The sequence below is a fragment of the Protopterus annectens genome, chromosome 7.part1 (genome assembly GCF_019279795.1).
Source record: "Protopterus annectens isolate FY-2018-M chromosome 7.part1, PAN1.0, whole genome shotgun sequence".
Classification (NCBI taxonomy): Eukaryota; Metazoa; Chordata; order Ceratodontiformes; family Protopteridae; genus Protopterus; species Protopterus annectens.
Genome location: NC_056740.1, coordinates 377,588,764 through 377,611,144, shown reverse-complemented (window position 1 = coordinate 377,611,144; position 22,381 = coordinate 377,588,764). Strand labels below are relative to the sequence as shown.

At 40.8% G+C, this 22,381-nt stretch overlaps 1 protein-coding gene across 1 annotated transcript in view; it reads left to right on the top strand.

Annotated features, from left to right (window-relative positions):
* The window catches only part of GNB5 (G protein subunit beta 5), a 1,344,368-nt gene that overhangs the window by 871,181 nt on the left and 450,806 nt on the right, over positions 1-22,381 (top strand). The window contains exon 8 of the mRNA XM_044078823.1: positions 6,423-6,471. Within this exon, the coding sequence (XP_043934758.1) occupies positions 6,423-6,471 (49 nt within the window). The remainder of the gene's footprint in view (positions 1-6,422; positions 6,472-22,381) is intronic.

Genomic DNA, 22,381 nt, shown 5'->3' with positions numbered 1-22,381 from the left:
GGTGACCAGGTTCACAGATGACTACAAACTAGGGGCCATAACTGATTCTCTGGCTGATACCTCTCCTTTGATAATCATATTGCCAAGGTGGTTAGAAAATCTTTCTATGTGGTCCACCTAATCTCAAAAGGGTTTGCATCCAGAACAATGGAGGTTATTGTGCCTCTCTACTCATCACTTATTAGACCCATTATAGAATACAATGCCCCATTTGGGATGTAACTTACAAGACACCTGCAACAGCTGGAAAGACCACAAAAGTACCTCACCAAGAGGATTACTGGCCTCAAACAGATGACCTATGCAGCCCGACTAAAGAAACTCCAGTTGTACTCGTTTGCATACTGCTTACTCAGAGGTGATCTCTGCTTGACATACAAGGCCATGTCCAACCCAGAATTGATGGATATGCTCCACCTAAAAAAAACAAATCCCTGAGAGCCACACGTTCTAGGGATATAAACCTTACCACAATGATAAATAGGACGTGCTGGAGGGATAGATTCCTGACCCAGAGACTCCCCATGCTTTGGAACAAGATTCCAATATACATCAGGCAGAGCCCCTCACTAGTACTCTTCAAGAGAAACCTTGATGGGTGGATGGGAAACAGAAAATTTACCCCAGGGATCACTGCAATGGCTCTACTGGACAGAGGCGCAGGTAACTAATGGCTCTGCTGGTCAGAGGCATAGGGAACTAATCCTAGGGGGTGGCAAAAGCCAACACACTCTGTCTAGGCTTATAAATGCCCTTGGCCAGATAGCCTAGTACTTACCCATTTACCTATGAACCTGTGTGTGTAGGAAAGAATCATAGCTATCAATTTCTTCATCAACAATTGTGCATTTTAACAGATCCTTTACCTGAATTTGAGCTGTCACCCCCAAAGAGGGGTGACAACAACCTAACTGAATTGTCAAGCCAATTGGACCAAAGTATGTGTGTCCATTGGAGACGTGTGCAAAATGGAGAGCAATGTATGGGAAGATCTTTTTTTTGGGACGTGCCAATTTTTTTTATGGTGAGAGTGGAATGTTCGGGTAGGGACATAGGTACGTGTGGGAGAGGTGAGTTGGGAAGATGAGGAAGCTTTTGCAGACAGACAAGACAGCAGGCAGGGTTGGTGTGTGACACGAGGGGGATGAACTAGGGTGGGTGTTGTGGAATTCCAGTCTCGGGAGCATCCATAAGGTAGCAGCGCAACTAAAGTCTGCACCCATGAGACTGTTGGCACTACTCCTTCACTGCCCCTGTGGTATCAGTGGTGAAGGCTGATGTCTGGGTTGAGGCTCCTCCACCAGGGTGGCTAGCATGCTCTCCATCTGGTGCAGGAGACCTCCAAGAGTTTGGAGCAACCTGTGCACAATGCCTGGTATTTCATCATGGGTGAAAAAATCACCCCCTCCACCACTCCCAGAAGGGGGCCCAGCCCCAGTCTGTGGGCCAGAACTAACTGATGCCATAGAAAAGTGGCAGGCAGCAGAGGGGGCACCACCAGGTTGCGACCCAGTTGTTCTGGGCCCCGGTGCCATGGCCAGTGAAACCAAGGTAGGTGAATCGCCTAGAACTGGCCTACTTTGTCGCGCTGTAGTAATTACTTATATAAGGTAAGATTAGTAATAACCAAACCAATGTTACTATTAACATAATGGAACATAATATTGATTAATCCAAATACATATTAAGGTATATTACGTGGAACATAACAATAAATAACATAACAGTAATTATGTTAACAGCAAACCAGTATGAAATAACCCATAAGGCCAACATAACAGTAAAACAGAATATATTAATATCAAATCATAATAATAAATAACATTAATAAATAACAGACAATAAGGGGTGGGGAGAGAGAGAAAAACATACTGTTAGTGAACTTGTAGATGATATTACTACACAGACTACTAATACGTACTTCCACAGGTGTGCAGTGTCAGTTGTGAGTACAGTGACTCTGATTCTTGTATAGATGATGTTGCATGTACATACCTCTCAACCTGTTAGCATGGGACAGTATGGGCCAAGCATTAACAAATGCAGGTACACTGCTACAGGGAACTGTTTCACATACTGTGCTCATACATTACTACCAAGGTGTTCTGTAAACGAATTTGCAAATAAATGGCATTCCAGGCAATCATTTATCTGCTAATCAAGAGCCAGACAGATTGGGCAGTTGTCATTACATTATGAAAAATCATGACAGTTGAGAGATACATTTGTGTACAATAAGTAGACTAGACAGCCGATCATGTCTTAGTTGGCTGGCATGGGAATAGAACCCAAAAGCTGTGACTCCAGGGAACATGTGCACTTATTTGAAAAACTGACTAGAGTCAGATTAGAAGACACAAGCAGTGAATACAGCCTTACTACAGTTATTTGAACATATTACTTATCATAGCACAATACTCCTTTAAATTTTATTATTGTTCCTTAGAATCTGTCATTTATACACATGATATCTGCCCAGGATGTGAGCTACCTTACCCATATACTTTGTTCCTGGAGTGGGAGGAATAGAGTATTATTGGACTTATACTGGCCAGAAGACAGCCCTGAACTCTACTGTGGGTAGTGCATGACATTTATCAGGCAATTATTTCTGCAGTCTTTATTAATTTCCTTTTTACAGTTGACTGGAGTCTCATTAGAACACATATGCAGTGAATACAGCCCTACTGAAGTTATTTGCACACATTACTTATCAAAGCACAGTCCTGCTTTAAACTTTATTGCTTATTGTTATTGTTTATTATTTATTGCACTATGTTTATCAGAAATGTTCCTTACTTACCACACTCCCACCTCATCCTGGCCAGGTGCCTTACATGAGACTGGACATTGCGAGCCTGTTCGGCTGCAGCTGTTGGAAGGGAAGCAAACCATTATGCATACCAGTTTTGCATGGACTCAGTTTGTATATTATTAAAGTAGTAGCAAACATAGTTACATATAATTGAGGTATGCCCAGCACTAGCCTCTTGGACCCAGGTGTCCAAGGTTTCCCTTTTCTTTTGCTTCATGTCATCATAGTGGTGATGACACTGCTCACCAGTGCGGGGGACACCAGTAGCACTGGTAAGATCCCTGGTCAACCGATCCCAGGCTTCATCTTTACATTCTGAACCTTGATAATCGCCCACAGCAGCCGGGATTCATAGATCATCACCAGGAGTCCAACAAACACTCTGGACTCCTGCACACCCCACCTCTGGACCCTGAAGTGTGCTCCATCACCAACACTACTAGGCATATTGACAGTTTACTGTGGATGCCAATGAATGGTGTAGAATTCCCACCTTTTGGCCTTAAAATAGGCTGCATTCCCAACCTTACATGTCATAATGTAACTTTCAAAAAAATGCCGCTTTGCTTAGCATCATGCAAACCAGTTTAGTGGAGCTTAGCATCATGTAAACTCGCACAGCCGTGCTTCAGCGGAGCTTAGCAATGCACAAACAAGAATAGCTGTAGACCATGTTTAAGTGGTGCGTAGCATCATGCAGCTTTTCCAAATTTAACAATTTTGTTTTTGTGTTAAACTGCCCTTTAGGTCACCTCACACATTTTCATGGTATGAAATTTAAAAAGGTATGAGTACTCAGGACTCAAACCCGGGACCTACTACATTTTAGGCAGTGACTTAACCTATTTAGCTATAGTGAGAAAACCAGTATACCTTCACAAATGCCCATTCAAAAAAAAAAAAATTTTTCAACAAATTAATTATGTTCAGTTTCTATTTTAGATGTCTGGCAGGTGTCAGCTGTGTATGTGTAAGCACAGCTCGGCACTGCTAAGCACTGCACTGCACAAATGGGCATTAAAAAAATAAAATAAAATAAATAAATAATTACATCTCGTTTCTATTTTTAGATGTCTGGCAGGTATCAGTTGTGCATGTGTAAGCACTGCTAAGCCCCTTGCTGCACAACTGAGCATTAAAAAAATAAATAAATAAAATTCAAACATATTTGTACAGTAGCAAAATACATTACAAGGATTCTTATCCTGTGCATAACATCTGTCCAGGAATTTCCTGGACAGTCCACAACTATGGGATAGCCTCTATGCTACTGCTGACATGGATTCAATATCCATGTTACTATGATCTCCCTCTGCAGTGAGCCATGATTAATATGCATGGCACACTGCCAAGGGGGAAAGTAGCCATGTACACGGGTACATTCTGTGTAGGCTCTACACGGAGCCTACACAGATTTTATTGATTCCTGGGGATTATCTTTTAGCCATTGAAAGAAATGAGTATTCTGTTTTTATTGCCCTTAGCTTGTCTCCATAGAAATATGAGAAACAGATGTACAGTTGCATTCAGCTAAATGCTTCCCATGTTGCACTGTGAGCATTTATTTGCCGAAGGAAGAATTTTCATTGCATTCAATATTCTTTTATTTACTTACTTACTTATTTACTTATACTTGCTTGACCTTACAACTTGTTGTTAGACCAAGCCAAGTACCTTAATCTAGCCATTTCTCCTATGTAAAAGGTAGACTAAATTGCAAATTAGAAGCGGTCATAGAGTCACCACCAACACGAATGTTCTCCTGGAAGGGCTGACACAGACAAATAACTGTCATCAGAGCCATATACTAAAACAAATGCCAAGAAATGCATAATAGTATCCTTTGAGAAGTCATCCACCCTTTGACCATCACACATCTATAGTAGTGAGGAAATCATTCTATGCCGTGCAGCTTATAGACAAAAGGTATGATATCTAGGTCCAAGGAGGTCATTGTTCCACTGCATTTGGCATTTATCAGACATTTCATTGAATATAGTGTCTCCTTTGGTATGTACCTAACCAGCCATATCCATGGATTGGAATGTCCACAGTGGTTCCTCACTAAAAAAATACAAAGCATAAGCAACATGTCCTATGCAGACTGCCTCAAGGCCCTATCCCTGTATTCTTTCTCCTACAGACTGTTGAGGGGAGATCTATGCCTACCACAAAAGGCATTGTCAGACCCAACTCTGATGGACCTCCTGCATCTCCAAAAGTCAGACAACACCAGAATTACACATTCTAAAAACATAAACCTTGCCTGTGATATAAATAGGACCTGCTGGAGAGACAAGTATGTATCCCAGAGACTACCCCTTCTCTGGAACAGGCTCCTATCCATGTGAAGCAGAGTTCCTCCCTAACTCAGTTCAAGTATAACTTGGACAAATGGATGGATGAATAGGAAATTCATCCCTGGTTTTGGTACCTGTGTCTGTAATGGACACAGGCAGTCTGTAAATAGTTCATCTCTCAGGTCCCTGCTTGTACATGTTTAATCTTGAAAGCACTTGCCTATATTTGTCACAGGTATCAGAACTTGTCAGAGATTTGAGATGCATGGGCTAGGCATAAAAAGGCCCTTGTGGTCTTTAGTCTAGTAAACACCTATGAACCTATGACCTGATATTTGCAGCGCAGTGTCTCATAGGGTCTGGGGTTCAATTCAGATCTCCAGTCACTGAATGGGTGGATTATGCATGTTCTTCTCGAGTTTTGGAGATTTTCTATGGCTATCCAGTTCCCTTCAACCTCCTAAAACATGTTGTTTGATTTGTTACTCTAAAAAAAGTGTCTATGTAGTGCATGTACTCTTGTCTGTGTGGCCTGGGTGTCCTGACTGAGCAGGACACATGATGACTAGTTCACTTATCCACTTAACAAGTTTATTGGTTTATAGTTTAGTACTAGGCTAACTGCCCTTAATGGCCATTTTAAGCCTAGCCAAATACCCCAGGTGAGAATCAAACCTTGCACCTTAACTGTTATGCTAACCTCCCATAAATAATGGCATTCTACCAAATGCGGCTGCATCTACCTTCTGTAACCTCCTCTTCTACTAGTATATGTAGAGTATCTACATTTTGTAGTTTGATAAAGAAGCCATCTAGATAGAAAGACTTTATGACATATTATGATAGGAAAAATTAGTCTATATAGCTGCTGTCTAGTTATAACAAGTTCTTGCTTACAAGTTCTTCACTGCGGTTAAAAATAAATTATTAATCTATGCAAATTTCTGATTGTATGTGTCATGCATCTTTGCGAGTATAGTGTTATGTGTCTTTCTTGTATAAACATAAGTGTTTGCCTTAAGATGAAGGATATAATGCATAGTGAATGTAGATTTGTGTCCTATAACTCTGATCTTTTCTTTGACATAATTCTAAAGTACAAACTTTGTATAGACTGTTGCTGATTATTAAGAAAATTATATAACTAGCAAGTTATTGGTATGTTAAGGATAAAACATTGCCCAGAATATGGGCAGATCCAGGACTACTGCATGGGGAAATGGGGGGGGGGGGGTGTAGCAAAATTAAAGTCTTTATAAATATATAGTAGAAGTACTGACTGAGAATTCAGTTATTTTTCTTTGTAGGTATTATCCTAGTGGGGACGCATTTGCCACAGGCTCAGATGATGCTACCGTAAGTTTTCCTTAATCTTTTTTTTTAAAGCAAGTTGTTTAGTTGGCTTTTTGTGTATATTTCATATGTTAAAGAAGGGAAGTAAACACTTCAGCGGCAACTCACTTTGATGGCAGAGCAGAAGCAGGTCAATGCAACCTGGCAACTTCAATGAACTCAGTCACTGATGTGTTACCAGAAGTAGATTATTAACCTTTTTGATGTTTTTAAGTTGATTTTAAGTCTTTTACAAAGCCATTTGTCATCTCCCACACAGATTTGTGCAGTCATTTTAGATTTTTGAATTAATGCAACTTTGAGATCTGTGGGAAGACCGTGCTTTTCTAAGGTTGAGTTCGCATTCTACAGCAATTCTGTAAAGTATCATGTTCATAAGACCCAGCTCTGAAATTGTTATTCTGTGGAAGACAGAAGGTACTGTGTAGAAGATGCTGCAAGTCACTGTAGTTGCACATTTGTCTTATTTAATCAGTCATTTATAAAGAGATTACAAGCAGAGCTTTGCTTTTTATCAGTGCTAAATGTTTACTCTGTCATATCATGTCCCTCACTGGTGAGTGTTTCACACTTTGGCCTAACCTGCTGTAAAGATTTGGTAAACATTTTTGTATTAAGTTGCATTGCTGGCAGCATAGCAGTGATGTTTACTGAATGTAGAGAACAATGAAAGATGTTACAAAAAAGAATGAGAGAAATTAAATGAATAAAGAAAAGAAACAAAAAGCAGTCACTCCAGAAACATCAGACTGTGGTTAGGATTTCATTTCCTCTGCCTTCCTCACCCTAGACTTCTTGGAGTAGCAACGTGTGGCTCTTCTCTGTGAAAGAGACCATGGAAAATGTCATCATATAAACAACCTTGCCAGTAATCTTCCGCTATAACAGTGCTGGCAAGAAATCTGTATGCACCGAGTAAGCCAAACACTAGTGAGAAGAGACTGACATCCCAATGAAGGAGGGCATGAATTAACCTTGCTTGCTACATGGCAACTATTAGGCTATCCTGCAATGAACTTGCCACCTTTCAGTGCATGTGGAAGACGGTACATTTATTTTTCACTAAGCATTCTAGTTGTGTTGCCTCTAATTGATGCCTATCATTGCATTTTCATAAGGATATCTTTCCATTATATAAGCACCAGTGTTTTGAAAGTACAGGCAATAAACATGTTTTATTTGAGTTTCTACAGTGAAACATCGATATTCACAGTACCAAGCAGCTAAAATGCCGAAAAAAAGCAAAAGGGCAAACAAATTAACTGTAACCATTTTTTGGGGGGAGAGGTGCAGTAGGGGCAAGCCCTCTACTTACACTGAGAAATTGCACCAGCAATGATTTCGTATGGAAGACACTGATCAATGTTATGCACTTCAGCTTTTTTTCTTCAGGCTAATGACATTGAAGGAGCTTTACCTTGACCACCTGTATATGAACAGTTGTTGGGCCAGCTTGCTGGAAGTAGTAAAAGCATCATCAGTCAAGGAGTTCAGAGTAATAAACAGCTGTTTTAAATGCAAGACTTGGTCATTATGGGAGTACATGGGGATTGGCCAGAAATTTCATTTTTGCACTTTAAGTATTTATGACATCCCCTTCTCCCCAGTACAGCTGCCCATGGGCTAAATGCTGTTTGGCACTCTGCTGTATGTCACCAAGCCTCCGGTGGGTGTTAGTATAGTAGTGAGCTGTGCTGCCTTCCTCTGCCCTGATTAGCCAAGCCAGCACTGACCACTAACATCCACCTTGTCAGATCATGCTCTCTAGTGATTGGGTCACTGGCTGATCCTGGGCAACCTGAATCATAATCATAGTTTCATTTCTCTATGCCATGGAGATGTCATTTTCATGTTTCTTGACTGATTGTTGTAGCATTTTGATGTGTAGTTCTTTCTGCCTGTTTACATTTGTCAATATTCTCTGGTATAAGTAATTACAATGGAATATGGTAGAGTCGGTGTGTTTTGGTGCCTTGGTTTACATTTTTTCCCCCTACTATAGTCACAAACCTGGAATAACCTTGCTTACTTGAAATCTACAGCTTTAAAGGAATAGGTGTTGGAATTTTCTTTTCCTGCATTATCTTAAGGTTTAACGATATGCTTCTCGATGTTTAGTTAAGATCAAAAGCTTATACTAGGAAAGTAAGACCTTGACATTCAAATGTATTATAAAGGAGGATTCACTATAGCCAAGTACTCAAGCTCTTTGTAGTTCCTCAGGCTGCTGCTCATACTTGAACTTAATATGAATTCGGGAAAGCATCTGTGGGGGAGGGAGCACTGCTCATGCTCAAACTTCAATACAAGTTCAGGCAAGAAGCTGTGGGGATGGAGCGGTTAAGGATTAGGGAGCAGTAAGGGGGGTTTAGGTTTAGGGATGGAGGGTTGGAATTTTAGGTTTAGGGAGGGGAGGTTGGAGTTTTAGGTTTGGGGGGAGTAGTGGTTTGGGGTAAGGGAGAGGTTGTTTAGGGTAAACAACCGAGGAGTCAGGCTGAGAACACAGTGAGAGTTTTAGATTTAGGGTTTAGGTTCTGGTAGGGCAATGTAATGTATAGGATCAGGTGTTGGGAGGGTTATCTAGAAGTGGGTGATCGAGCTAGCCGAAGTCAAGAGTACTTGCTTTTTCAAACAAGTGGCAGCAAGCCGTTGTGTTGCAAACTACTAGCATCTCTGCCCCTGTAGTAAACACTATAAAGAATTATATTGATTTGTCTTGAGATATCTTATGGCACTGACTGGCAAATTTTCCATTTTTTTCTAATGTACATAAATTGTGATTTGTTCAATGTTGCTTCTAATTCACAGTGTAATATTGAGTTTTTGGACTTATTGATGCGCTCATTTTGGGGTTTGCAATTTATTTTGTCTTCTTTTATATTCCCAGCACTTTAAATATCAGTGAAACAGGAGATGATTTATTGAATGACCGTGAGTGTTTGCATTGCATCATATATTGCATTAGACTGTTCATTAGCTTACGTCACAATTTAAGTATTCAGTGTTAAATATAAAGTATATGAAAACTTAAAGAAGCATTTTATAAAAAAACATCTTTATAAGGGGAGAAACTTTGGAGATATTTATTTTATTTATGTATTTAACATTTGTTTACTGGGAAAGTCTGACTAGGTGTTAGTCCATTTTCAAAGAAGGCCTGGGGAGAAAAGCTTCAATGACAAGTGTTAGCAAGCAACCAACATTTTACATTGAAATATGCAATGAGTTTTACATAATGCATATCACAATATATAGTGTGTCACAAATTCAGACTGAACAATAGGGACGAAATTTATAAATGCAGTATTTTGTGCAAATATCACAGTACAGAGCAAGCCAACAATTTTTAGTGTACAAGCCTTGAACACAGGTAAAGAGGCAATCTAGTGAGAGCAAGTCAACAATTTCTAGTGCACAAGCCTTGAACATGGGTAAAGAGGTAATCTAGTGAGAGCAAGCCAACAATTTCTAGTGTGCAATCCTTGAACACAGGTAAAGAGGCAATCTAGTGCAGAGAAAATTACTGAAGGAGGATGAGGAGGGAGAAAATTACAGTTAGTAGAATGGTAAGGTAAGTAGGAAGAAGGGAAGAGAGAGAAGAATATGGATATTAGCAGAAGGGGAAAGTGGATATAATACGTGTATGGCTATTTAATTGTGGGGGGTGGAGGTATAGGAGGAATAAGGCAAATGCAATTAATAATAGAATGTATTGTAATATACATATGTAAAAAGTAAAAATTCATCTGCTGAGGATAATGTGGCAGCACTGTAAAATGGGTATCTAGGCAAGAGGAAGCTAGCCTTAGCCACAATGGATTTTAAGAAGGATTTTTGGAGTGAGATTGCTAGTAGTGATAAGACTGAGGGATATTGTTCCAAATTTTGGAGCTGTAGTTGGAGTAGAGAAAGTCACCTCCACTATGGTTAGACTTGGAGAGCTAAGGAAGAGATTTATTTGAAGAGTGGAGAACATGAGAATTGGTATAGGGTTGGATCAGTTGTTGGAGAGCTGGAGGTTTTTCTGATTGGTGTACCAGTCTGTGGGCAGAGATGAGTTGGGTATAAGTTAGGTAGTAGGGTAAGTCTAGCCAATTAAGTTGTTTTAAGCTAGGCAGTACTTGGTCCTATTTGGGGAGTTTGTTGCAAATATTTGCTATTTTATTGTAGCACATTTCAAGTTTTGCTAAATCTTTCTTCTTTAAGCTGATGAGAATCGGAGAAGCATATAGCAGGGTAGAAAGCAGATGAATTCTGACAATTAGGAATGGTTTGAGTCTGTAAAGTGAGACAAGTTTCATATGTGTCTTTTTGATTGTCTGAGCTAGGTGTATGTCAAATTTCATTTTATTGTCAATGACGACCCATAGTAATTTTGCTTCCGTTACTCTAGCTATTGTGGTACTGTTGGAGGAATATATTTGGAACAAAGATGTGGAGTCGAGGGATTTACTGGGGGAAAAGAGCGTACCTTTTGTTTTACTTGGGTTAAGAATTAGTTGAAAGTCTGTTAACCAAGATTCAACAGGAGTGAAAGAGTGTTATGTAGTAACTTTCAATTCTTGTAGTGAGGAAGCCACACAAATTAATGTGGAGTCATCAGCATACTGAATAGTGGTGGCAAGATGTGTAGCAGAATGAAGTTTATTGGTGAAAAATAGTAAAATAGTAGCTAAAAAGGCTGGACATTTTAAAAATCTGTATCAGTTTTTCAGTTATATTACATTGTGGTTCCACTAGGAAAAACTGAAAGGGTATTCAGAGAAGTTATCTTTGTAGTGCTAATAATGCACTATCACTGGTACAATAGGAAGCAGACTCCCCTTTGGTGATGGAGTACCAGAATGCTGAGGGTTCTATTCTCACTCCAGGTGATTTGACTGCTGACACTGCAGTGCAGCATTATGGGAGGTGCTGCACTCCAGAGTATGTTGTTCTTCAGATGAGATGTTAAGCTATTGTCTCATCTCTTGAGCTGATGGTAGCTCAGTTGGATGTAAAGGATCCCATGGCACCTTTCAAAAAGAGATAGGGAAGTTCCCTAGTGCCCTAGCCAAATTACCCACTAGTAGTAGAAGCACCACCTTTGGAAACACCACCATGGCTCCTATCGAAAAGAGACTGGGAAGTTCCCCAGTGCCCTAGCCAAATTACCCACTAGTAGTAGAAACACCATCTTTGGTCTACCGTGAAAAGAGGCCACTAGCCTAGTGGGATTAACCTGAACAGCAAAGAATAATTAACTAACTAACTAAATAAATAGTGCTTTATTGTTGTGCTATAATACCACGGTAATGCTAACTAATGATTCAGAGAAATGCAAGAGTTGCATGGACCAAAATGTCATTAGAGACTCGTTTACTTGTTTCTGAATTGAATACTGAATGCAGTTCTAGCTGCATTAAATTTTCCCCTACCAAGCCATGCATGTTATTGTAAAGGTACCTGCACACATACGCATATACACAGTCACACAGATACTTGGACAGTCAAAAAGACACATAAACTGTTAAACTCAGTTGTGCACCCTCTCTCCAAGCACACACATGTGCACACCACCTCACAGTAATTATCTGGTGTGGTGGTAACAGCCCCAGTGGAGGTACACCACAAAACCACAATGATCAGTTTTCACTGCTCTGCATGTAAGCTGCACAGTAGAGCTTGTCTTTGAATCAGTCTGTCAGCTATTCCATTCCTGGTGTAAGGCTCTCAGTAAGTGTAAAAGGCTAATTTACATTAGCTGCACCTGTGGACTATCACATTTTGCATGCAGCTTTATACAGCAGATCGTTGTAACGCTACTTGCTGACCGCATTCCTCAAATTGCTACCTTGTAACAATCTCCCTAGAAACAGGATTGCATAATGCACTCTTTGTTTCTGAATACATGCCCCCCCCCCCCCCCATGAGAGTTGATCATTTAAAAATAACTTAACTCTACAGATGTGTAACAGTGGGGAAGGGAGAAAGTTCCTAGAAAAATGTACAATGGTCTAAAGCACACAGTGATTTCAAATATTTATGATAGTGCAATTAATTTACTGATCAGTAGGTCCTTGGGAAATGCAGATCACCTTGATATGTTCACAGGTTCAGAGGTAAGTAGTAGGCAATGAGTCTGCAGACCATTACAAGCCTAGCCAAAACCCCATATTCAACCCCCCCCCCCCCCCGCGCCTCAAGGAGGGCAACATAAAGTAGACCTAGGGAGAATTTAAAGCTGCATATCCAGTTATCTAGGTTTACCTTGAAGATGGCAAGGGTGTTAGTTTGCTTGACATAAAGTGGAAGATTGTTCCAGAGGTGAGGGAAATGTTGGCATAGAAATCTATCATGTCAGTGTGGCTTTTTTAATCTGTTGATGAAAGTTTAGTTCTTTTAGCTGGGTATATGGGGAACCATTTGTTCTGTGAATGAACAGAAGGTCAAAGAGTGTTGGATCTTTCATGGCTGTAAAGGCTAGACACTGATTCTCATGGAGGAGTTTGTAAGAGACTGAGTACAGAGAGAGGCCTGCCATTCTGACTTGATGAGTAAGATCAATGAGACCACTGATCTTTTTAGCTATTAAAGTCTGAGGTCTCCAGTTGAGTGATATGTTTAGACAAATTCATGCCAAAGAGGGCATCATATTCAATAGTGTGTCAGATCAGATATGAGTAAAGGGCAATTAAGACTTCTCTGGATCTTGAGATGACTTTTGCAAATTAGATGAGGCAGATAGAAGGCCTTCTGAACTGCTACTGAGATGTGATGGTCAAATGACAAGGTATTATAAGCAAGAGTGCCTAGATCCCTTATAGCAGTGTTGAATTGGAAAGGTGTGTCACCTATATGTTATGTGAAAGTCCAATTTACAGTCATCTGCACATTTAGATTACCAGAGGCCAGGACTGTTGGTTGGAAGGTTTAAGATATGGATGCCAGACAAGAGAGTGCCCAAGACTGAGCCCTGTGACATACCACCGGTAAATTTGTTGCTTGCAAAAGTGACACCTGCAGCTCTAACCATTTGGGTCCCATCAACCAACCAGCCAGCTACCTGCTATTTAACATAGGAGTTATAGTAAGGTTCACAAGCTTATCAGTAATACCTGGGTGAGGAACAGTGTCCAATGCTTTATGAACTGCATAAGCACAGTCCACTGCTTCAGTGACTTTTATCAAAGAAGAGGCAGGAACTCCCTTTGACAAAGCTGAATTGATGAGGGTCTGGGCTAAGAGGATTTTCAATTTCCAGATTAATGAGATCTGACATAATACATTCCATTTGCATATCAGGCTAGTGGAGGTTGGTGTAATGACTATGGTATTTACCTTACAGACATAAAGTGTAGGGTTTGATTCTCAAATGGGATGATTGGCTAGGCTTAAAAATGGCATACAAGGGCAGTTAGCCTAGTACTTATCTATTAACCTATTAATGGGTCTATAGTTAGCAGGGTCTGTGGTTTTCTTTGTGTAACAGCATTGCAGTGGCTGTTTTCTAGGCTTCAGGAATGTAAGCAGTGGAGAGGCTTAGATTAAAGAGGTTAATTACGGGTTCAGATAGGGCTTTGGAGAGTGCTGGAAGGACTTGTTCTGTAGTAATTAAAGGAGGTAGCTGTGGCTATGGAATCTGTGGAATAGAAGTAATGGTGGGTACAGTAACATTTGTACTAATTTTGTCAGAAGGATATTAGTATTTTCTTTGGGTCAGAGTGGTCAGTATTATTATGGACTTGTTCCAAACATTGTTGGGGGTTAGTTCTCAACTTCTTGATGAAGTTTAAAAAAGATATGTAGTTAGTTTTGGTTGTAGTAGCTATTTTAAGTTCATACTCAGCTTCCTAATGATTCCATTGAGCTCTTTACTACTTTGTTTAAATGTGTTCTTGAGGGGTAGAAGGAGACCTCTTATAAACATTAAGTAATTTATTTTTCTTGTTATATAGTATGTTCATACAGATGTTCCACCGTAGGAGATTGTTTGTACATTTCTCATTGTATTGGTACAGATAGGGACTGCCTTATTAATATCACTATTTAAGTGGGAGTAGAAGTCAGAGGCATGGACAGCAGCTCTAACAGTGGGATCCATCAAAGGCGGATTACAGAAAATTTTATTTAGATCATCAAGTATCTGAAAAAGATTTGCTTTTGAGAAGTCCCTAGACACAGAGGTGTTTACAAGGGAAGTACAACTAGTTTAAAAGGAAATGGCTGCTGATTTATGGCCTGATTTAACAAAGGAGGATGATACACTCTCAGTCATAGTGTTTTGTGAGTAATTAATCATGCTGATCAACATGCCTTTAGAACATATAAACATTGCTGTCCAGTTTTAGCAAATATTATGTGCTAATGGTCTTTTCAGATTATTGGTTGAGTCACCATTTCAAGTTTGCTTCTAGGAACTGTAGTGTATGCAGATAGTCTGGGAGATGGAGTACATACGAATGACCTTGCAGTTGGAGTGCACATGGATGACCTGGGAGCCAGAATGCACATGGATGACCTCAGAGCTGGAGAAGACATGGATAACCTGGGAGCTGGAATAAACATGGATGACATAGGGGCTGCAGTGCAAATTAATTACTTGAGAGCTGGAATACACATGTATGACCAGGGAGCACTAGTGCACACAGATGACCTGGGAACTGGAGTACACAGGATGATCAGAGAGCTCTAGTCACTCGGATGACCTGAGAACTGGAGTGCACTAAGATGGCCTGGGAGCTGGAGTGCACACGGATGACGTGGGGTCTGTAGTGCACATGGATGATGTGGGGTCTGTAGTGCACACAGATGATGTGGGGTCTGTAGTGCACACATATGATCTGGGAACTGGAGTGTACACAGATGACCCGGGAACCACAATGCATACAAATCACTTGCAAATAATGGATTGTGTTCTTCCTTATGACTATTTCTTTTCATGTCAGACCCTTTGCAAATCAGAGACTGCCTATAATCTTTAATTATTGCTAAAATGTGCAATTGTCTCTATACAAACATGAGAAATATCTCATCTCATCTCTCATCTTCAATTTAAAATCTCATTCAAAACATAGCTGTCAGTGAAATGGTCCTGCATTTGTCACACCCCTATTACTAAAACCCCTTCTTATTCTCATATTTTCCCATTTATATTTTAAAATGCTAACAACCTGGATGGCTCAACAATTGACTTGTGATGTGAAAGCTAAGTTGCCAGGTCATGCTCCTTTTAACTTTTTTGTATTATTTGCTTGATAAGAAAATGAAATACTGCTAACTTCTGCACAAAAACCAACCAGTAAGAATAAAAAGTGCAGATAGGAAATTCCGGTGGAATCGTACCAGTTTATTCCAAGTCCAAAAGCACAAAGCCACACAATATCACAGCAACATGAACGCAAATTAATATCCACAAGCGTTTTCATCTTGTATTAAAGACTTCATCAGATGAATGACCGGAATTTCCTATCTGCACTTTTTGTTCTTATTATTTGCTTGAGCTGTAAAACATGTTTTACTTTCACATTCAAATGGAAGTCATGTTTAGAGTACAGATTAATTGAAATGTGATGATGCAGAGGCAGTACTTGTTTGCACCTTTAAGTCCAGTAAATTCATGTTAGTGATCCTGCAGGATTAAAAATTTAATGGCAAATAGTAGCTGCAGGAAGAAATGAAAATAATTCTGTGGTTTCTTCCCACATTCCACAGATATGCTAATAAATGAACTGACAATTCTCCATATTCAGCATAGGTGTACGTACTCTGTGTGTGTTTGTGTATGTGAGTGTGTGCTCACTCCTATGCTTTTGTGTCCACATGCTTGTATATGTGCCTATGTGTGTGTGTGTGTGTGTGTGTGTGTGTGTGTGTGTGTGTGTGTGTGTGTGTGTGTGTGTGTGTGTGTGTATATCTGCGTATCTGTGCATACACATATGCATGAGTGCATCTTGCATCCTGTTTTGGATTAGTTATTTGTCTTGTACCTCTTTATTGCCAGAATATATGTTCGACTTTTTCTGAAACCATGAATAGTAGAGAGTAGGTACTAGAAATGAATGAATGAATGAATGAATGAATGAATGAATGAGAATGAAATGAAAATAGATTACTTTTTTATCTTTTTATTAGCCAGGTTAGTTCCACTATGATAGTGGTCTCTTTTCCTAAGAAATTCAAGATGGCGTTTAGACTACTACGGGAAGTTTGGCTAGGACATTGCAGAACTTCCCTTACTCAAAATTGCTGTGAGTGGGACCCATTTTGGAGGAGCACTTCCTGTTTCCATTCCAGTTGCAGAGGCAGTCCAGAGAAACAAGGAAGGAGATGGAGAGAGAAGGAGATGATGGAGTGGTGAAAGACATGAAGGAGAAAGCAAATACTGAGACCAGAAAATGTGTGCAGGATTCTCAGGAAATGTTTCAAAGAAGTCCTGTTTGACTCACCTCTCCAACATTGCGTACCCTCCTTCTTTCTTATCCCTCCCCTTTCCTTAGATTCACATCTCTGATCTTTCTCCCTTGCCTATACTCTTATCTCTCCTACTTCATCTGACTTCTAACTGTCCTATTTGTTCCCCCTGCCTATACTCCCTTACCTGCATTTCAACATACTATGTCCCACTTTGGGCTTCAGACCAGTTGTTTTACATTAATAAGGTTTGTGGTCTGAACTATTGTGGCAGGACAGGTAGCTTACATCCTTCTAAGTTGGGAATTGCTGACTGAATGCTCAGTGTCTGTTATTCTAAAAGTGTATTAGTTCTGGTTTAAGCACTTGGGCTTCAGGCCACTTATTTTGCATTAAGAAGGTTTGTGGTCTACACTCTTGTGGGAGGAGAGGCTAGCATCTGCCCTTCTGAGCTGGGAATTTCTGGTTAAAGGCTTATTGTGCTGCTTAGTGAACTGTTTCTTTCCGAAATTGGTGCGCTTTGTTTGTTGTAGCATAGACTAGATTCAGGCCTGCTGAATCTAGCTTTGTTTGTATAACTTGAGCACTAATCCAGGCCATCTTTTTTGGAGAAGGATTCCCTGAACCCTAGTGGCTGGAGTGTGCAGTTAAAACTTGTCTGATTGAAGGCTACTGGAACAGGGCTCAGTTTTGAGCTTTTTTACTGGTTAATTGGGTAATTTGTTTGTAGATTCATATGTTCATAGGTTGGTACTAGGCTATCGGCCCTAGGACCTAAACAAGCCTAGCCATAACAATTCCCTGGCTATTTCTTCCCACAATATTTACTTCCCTGGGCCCCTGTCTAGCAGGGAAACTGACATGATCCCCAGGGTGAATTTCCTATCTCCTATCAAATCGTCAAGGTTCGTTTTGAAGAGGACCAAAGAGGTGCTCTGCTTGACACGTATGGGCAGTCTATTCCAAAGTCTGGGGAGTCTCTGAGTCAGGAACCTATCCCTACAGCATGTTTTGTTCATTGTGATGACAAGGTTTAGATCCCTGGAGCATGTGGCTCTGAGGGATTGGGATTTCTTTAAGTGTAGCATGTCCAACAGCTCTGGGTTTGACATGGCCTTGTATGTTAAGCAGAGATCACCTCTGAGTAGATGATATGCGACAGAGTATAGCTGGAGTTTTTTTAGACAGTCAGCATAGGGCATCTGCCTTAGGACTGTGACTTTTTAGTGAGATATTTCTGCGGCCTTTCCAGTTGTTGCAGATGTCTTGAGAGGTACATACCAAATGGGGTGTTGTATTCTATAATGGGTTTAATGAGGGATGAGTACAGTGGGACAATGACCTCCTTTTTTCTACATGAAAAGCCCTTAGTGATGAGGTGTGCCACATAGAAACATTTCCTGACTGTTGTGCTGATGTGGTTATCGAAGGTGAGACCACTGTCCACCTGTGTCCCAAAGTCTCTTATCACACTTTCTGTATTTAGTGTACTGCGACCTATGTGGTAGTTCATGGCTACATGTTTTTTCCCAAAGGGGATAACTATACATTTATTGGCATTGAGCTTGAGCCCATGGCTCTGGCACCAAGCATCTGTTTCTGTAAGGCCCTTTTGTAAAATATCCACATAATTTGGGGATTCAATAATGGCTCCCAATTTGCAGTCATCTGTGAACCTTGTTAGCAGAATCCCTTAGTGTTGGCCTGTACTTCAGAGAAGTAGATGCCAAACAAGAGCGGTCCCAGGACTGAACTCTGAGGTACTCCACTTGTCACTTGTCTGGAGCTGGATTTGAAGTCGGCTACTTTTACAGTGTGGGTTCTGTGAGTAAGCCAGTTGGCAACCCATCGAGTGACATAGGGATTAATGCCCAGTTTAGTAAGTTTATCTATGATTCCAGAGTGGGGGATGGTGTCAAAGGCCTTGGCAAGATCCAGATAGGCAGTGTGGACAACCTTACCCTCGTCCACAGCTCAGAAGACTGATTCAAAGATGTCAATCAGGTTCAGGAGACAAGATCAGCCCTTCACGAACCCAAACTGGGTGGGGTTCGGTGTTTGAAGGTTGCCAATGTCTTTGTTTATGAGTTCAAAGATAATACGTTCCATGGCCTTGCAGATTAGGCTTATCAGACTAATGGGGCAGTAGTTCCCAGGATCCCCCCCTTGTGGAGTGGGATAACTGTAGCTGTGTGCCACTCACTGGGCATGAAGCCTGAGGTGAGGCTATGATTAAACATGACACTAGGTGAGGTGCCAGTTCATTTTGTAGTTCATGCAGTACACAGCCCGGGATGTCATCTGGTCCTATAGATGCTGTATTCTTAGCTTTGGAGAGTGCGTTTTTTTTCTGTGTGGCCATTATTATTGGAATTTGGCAATCTTTCAGTATTGAGATGGACCCTTTAGGGGGTGAGGGTGGGTGAAGTTGGCACTGAATCGATCTGCCAGTATATTGGCAATATCCTTGGGATCAGTATATTTAATGACACTCTGTTGTAGCTCAGAGCAGATCTGAGCATTACCATTTAGATTCTTGACATAGCTATAGAATGCCTTGTGGTTGTCTGTGGAATCTTTGGCAATTTTATTTTCGTAACTAGCTTTGGAGGATTTTATGAGGGATCTCAGCTTCTTACTGAGGCTGGTAAAAGAGTTTTTTGCATCCTGGGATTTTCCTCTTTTCTGCAACAGTTTCTTCCTTTTGTTGTAAAGTTTTTTTATGGCAGGGGACCACCAGATTGGCTTCCTTTTTTTTGGAAGAGAGCATCTTGGTTCTGTTTGGGATGGCATGATTCATGCACGAGTGGATGTGCTCGTACAGTGCCTTAGTGTAGGATTCAGCAGTCAAACATTCTGTTCCCGTCTGCATATGTGTTATGAAGTTTGTCACTTCTGACTTGAGTAGCATGAAATTTGCTTTAGAGAGTTTTTTACGGAGGTCTCCTTACTGGGGGGGTGGAGGAGGGATGTGGATGTCAAGGGTGATTAGCTTATGGTCAGACCTGACCAACGAGAGGGTGACCATAGGTATAGAGCATCGAGTTCCCATGTTGGTAATGACCAGGTTTAGGATATTGGAGCCCCTGGTGGGACTATGGATTAGTTGATCCAGGGCATTGGAATTCATGAATTCCAAGAACCGTTGGTCCAAGGTGTTGGTACATGAGTAGTTTTCCCAGTAAATGGCAGGGTAGTTGAAATCACCCAGTGTTAGGGTGTTTGGTTGGATCTTAATATTTTCCAGTATGTTTAGAAAGGTGTAGTGAGAATCTTGGGGCATGGTGGGGGATCTGTAGCAAGCTACAATTTAGATTGCAGTCTCACCTAGTGTTAGTTGCACCTGGAGAATTTCAGATGCATTGTGTTGTGCAACTAGCCTGGTGGCATGAATATCCTTGGTGAGTATGGACACTCCTCCACCTTTTGTGTTTCGGTCCTGGTTTGGTGGCCAAAAAGTGTGGTAAGAGTTGTAGTCTGGTATTGCAGGGGTGCTCTCTGGAGCCTTGAACCAGGTCTCAATTTGCTTGTTTTCTATTATTATGTAAAAAAAAAATTGCACTTTGTTCATCTGCTTTTTCTGTATTTGTGCTACTTCCTGCTGCCTGTTTTTAAAAGTACTTAATTGTATTTATTCTGCTGCATATATTACTGCTTGTTAGTAGCCTGATTAAATTGTAACTGTTATTCTAAGCCCTTGGTTTAAGTACTTGGGCTTCAGACCAGTGTTATATTAAGAAGGTTTGTGGTCTGCATTGTTGTGGCAGGACAGGTAGCTTACATCCTTCTAAGTTGGGAGTTGCTGATCAAAGGCTTACTGTCTGTTATTCTAAAAGTGTATTAGTTCTGGTTTAAGCACTTGGGCTTCAGACCAGTTATTTTACAATAAGAAGGTGTGGTCTGCACTCTTGTGAGAGGAGAGGGTAGATTCTGCCTTTCTGAGCTTGAAGTTTCTGGTTAAAGGCTTATTGTGCCTGCTTATTTGAACTGTTTCTTTCTGATATTGGTGTGTCTTGTTTGCTGTTGCATAGACTAGATTCAGACCTGCTGAATCTAGCTTTGTTTGTATAACTTGAGCACTAATCCAGGCCATCTTTTTTTGGAGAAGGTTCCCCTGCACCCTAGTGGCAGGAGTGTGCAGTTAGAACTTGTCTGATCGAAGACTGCTAGAACGGGGCTCAGTTTTTAGCTTTTTATTGGTTAATTGGTTTAAATCAGTCTGCTCATTTGCTACTGTTATATTAAAAAAAAGTACACTTTATGCATCACCGCTTAGCCAGGGTTAAACTATTTCGGCACCATAAAGTCTACTCTTCAAATTTTCCCTTAGAACTAGCCATTTTTTTAGTTTTAGCACTCATATCTGTTTGAGTTCAGCACTTATTCAGAACTCATTGTAAGCACTAAATAAGCAGCAAATTACTACAGCACTCAACTTTCTTCTTGTCTAGAGGAAAACAGTTGTTTTGTTGTTTAGGTATGTCTAATGGTCAATTCCCAGTGTTTTCTCCTGTCTACCTGATGAATCTGGCAATGCAGCAATTGCCTCATGTACACAGACAACCCTGTCCTCCTACCACCCAACATTACAACCTGTGAGAGATGCACTTATATAACCAAATTGGAAGCAAAGCTCTCTTCATCCAATACTGGAGTAGACAGTCAAGAGGAGAAGGTAAACACTTGCACCACACCACACTCATCGTATAGACCCACAAAACCTACACCACCAAAGCCCATACATAGAAACACAAAACACACATCTACATTTGTGGAGGCTCTCAATAAAAATCAGCTCAAGCAACAGAGACCTCCAAAGCAGAAATGCAAGTAACCTCCACCCCCCAACACAACCCAAATGACACACAGCCCACACACTCAATGTATCACTCAACCACAGCCCATAAGGCTACCCTATACTCTACTCATAGGTGACTCTATAGTCAGGCACACTGATGTTCCACTCACCAGGCTAAACAAGGAGAAAGTTACTGTCAGCTGCCTGTTGGGTGCCACGATCTGCCACATAACACACACACTCAGTTCAATCCACAACAAGTACAAATATGACTCTGTAATTGTCCATGTCAGTGTGAATGACCTGAGACGTACCTCCCTGGACTACATGAAAAGAGACATGGAGGAAATCTCCAATCTTGCAGCCCAGGCAGGTATGACCCTAGCCCTGAGTAGCATCCTGCCATCACCCAGAATTATACCACAGTACAAGGACAAAATGATTGACTTCAACAAATGGCTAAGCTTCTGGTGTTATTCTAACGGAATCCAGTATCTGTCTGCCTGGCATGACATGATCAACAGACCACAATGCTTTGCCAGAGTTGGCCTGCACCTGTCGGCCTTGGGATTCCAGATACTGGCTAAGGCTCTTGCCACCCCTATAGTGCCTTTTTTAGGCAAGGTTCAAATGACAAATTCACCACCATAACAGGTACAAGCAAGCAAAATATGAAGGTAATGCTACTCAATGCTAGAAGTCTAAACCTCAAAATGCACTCAC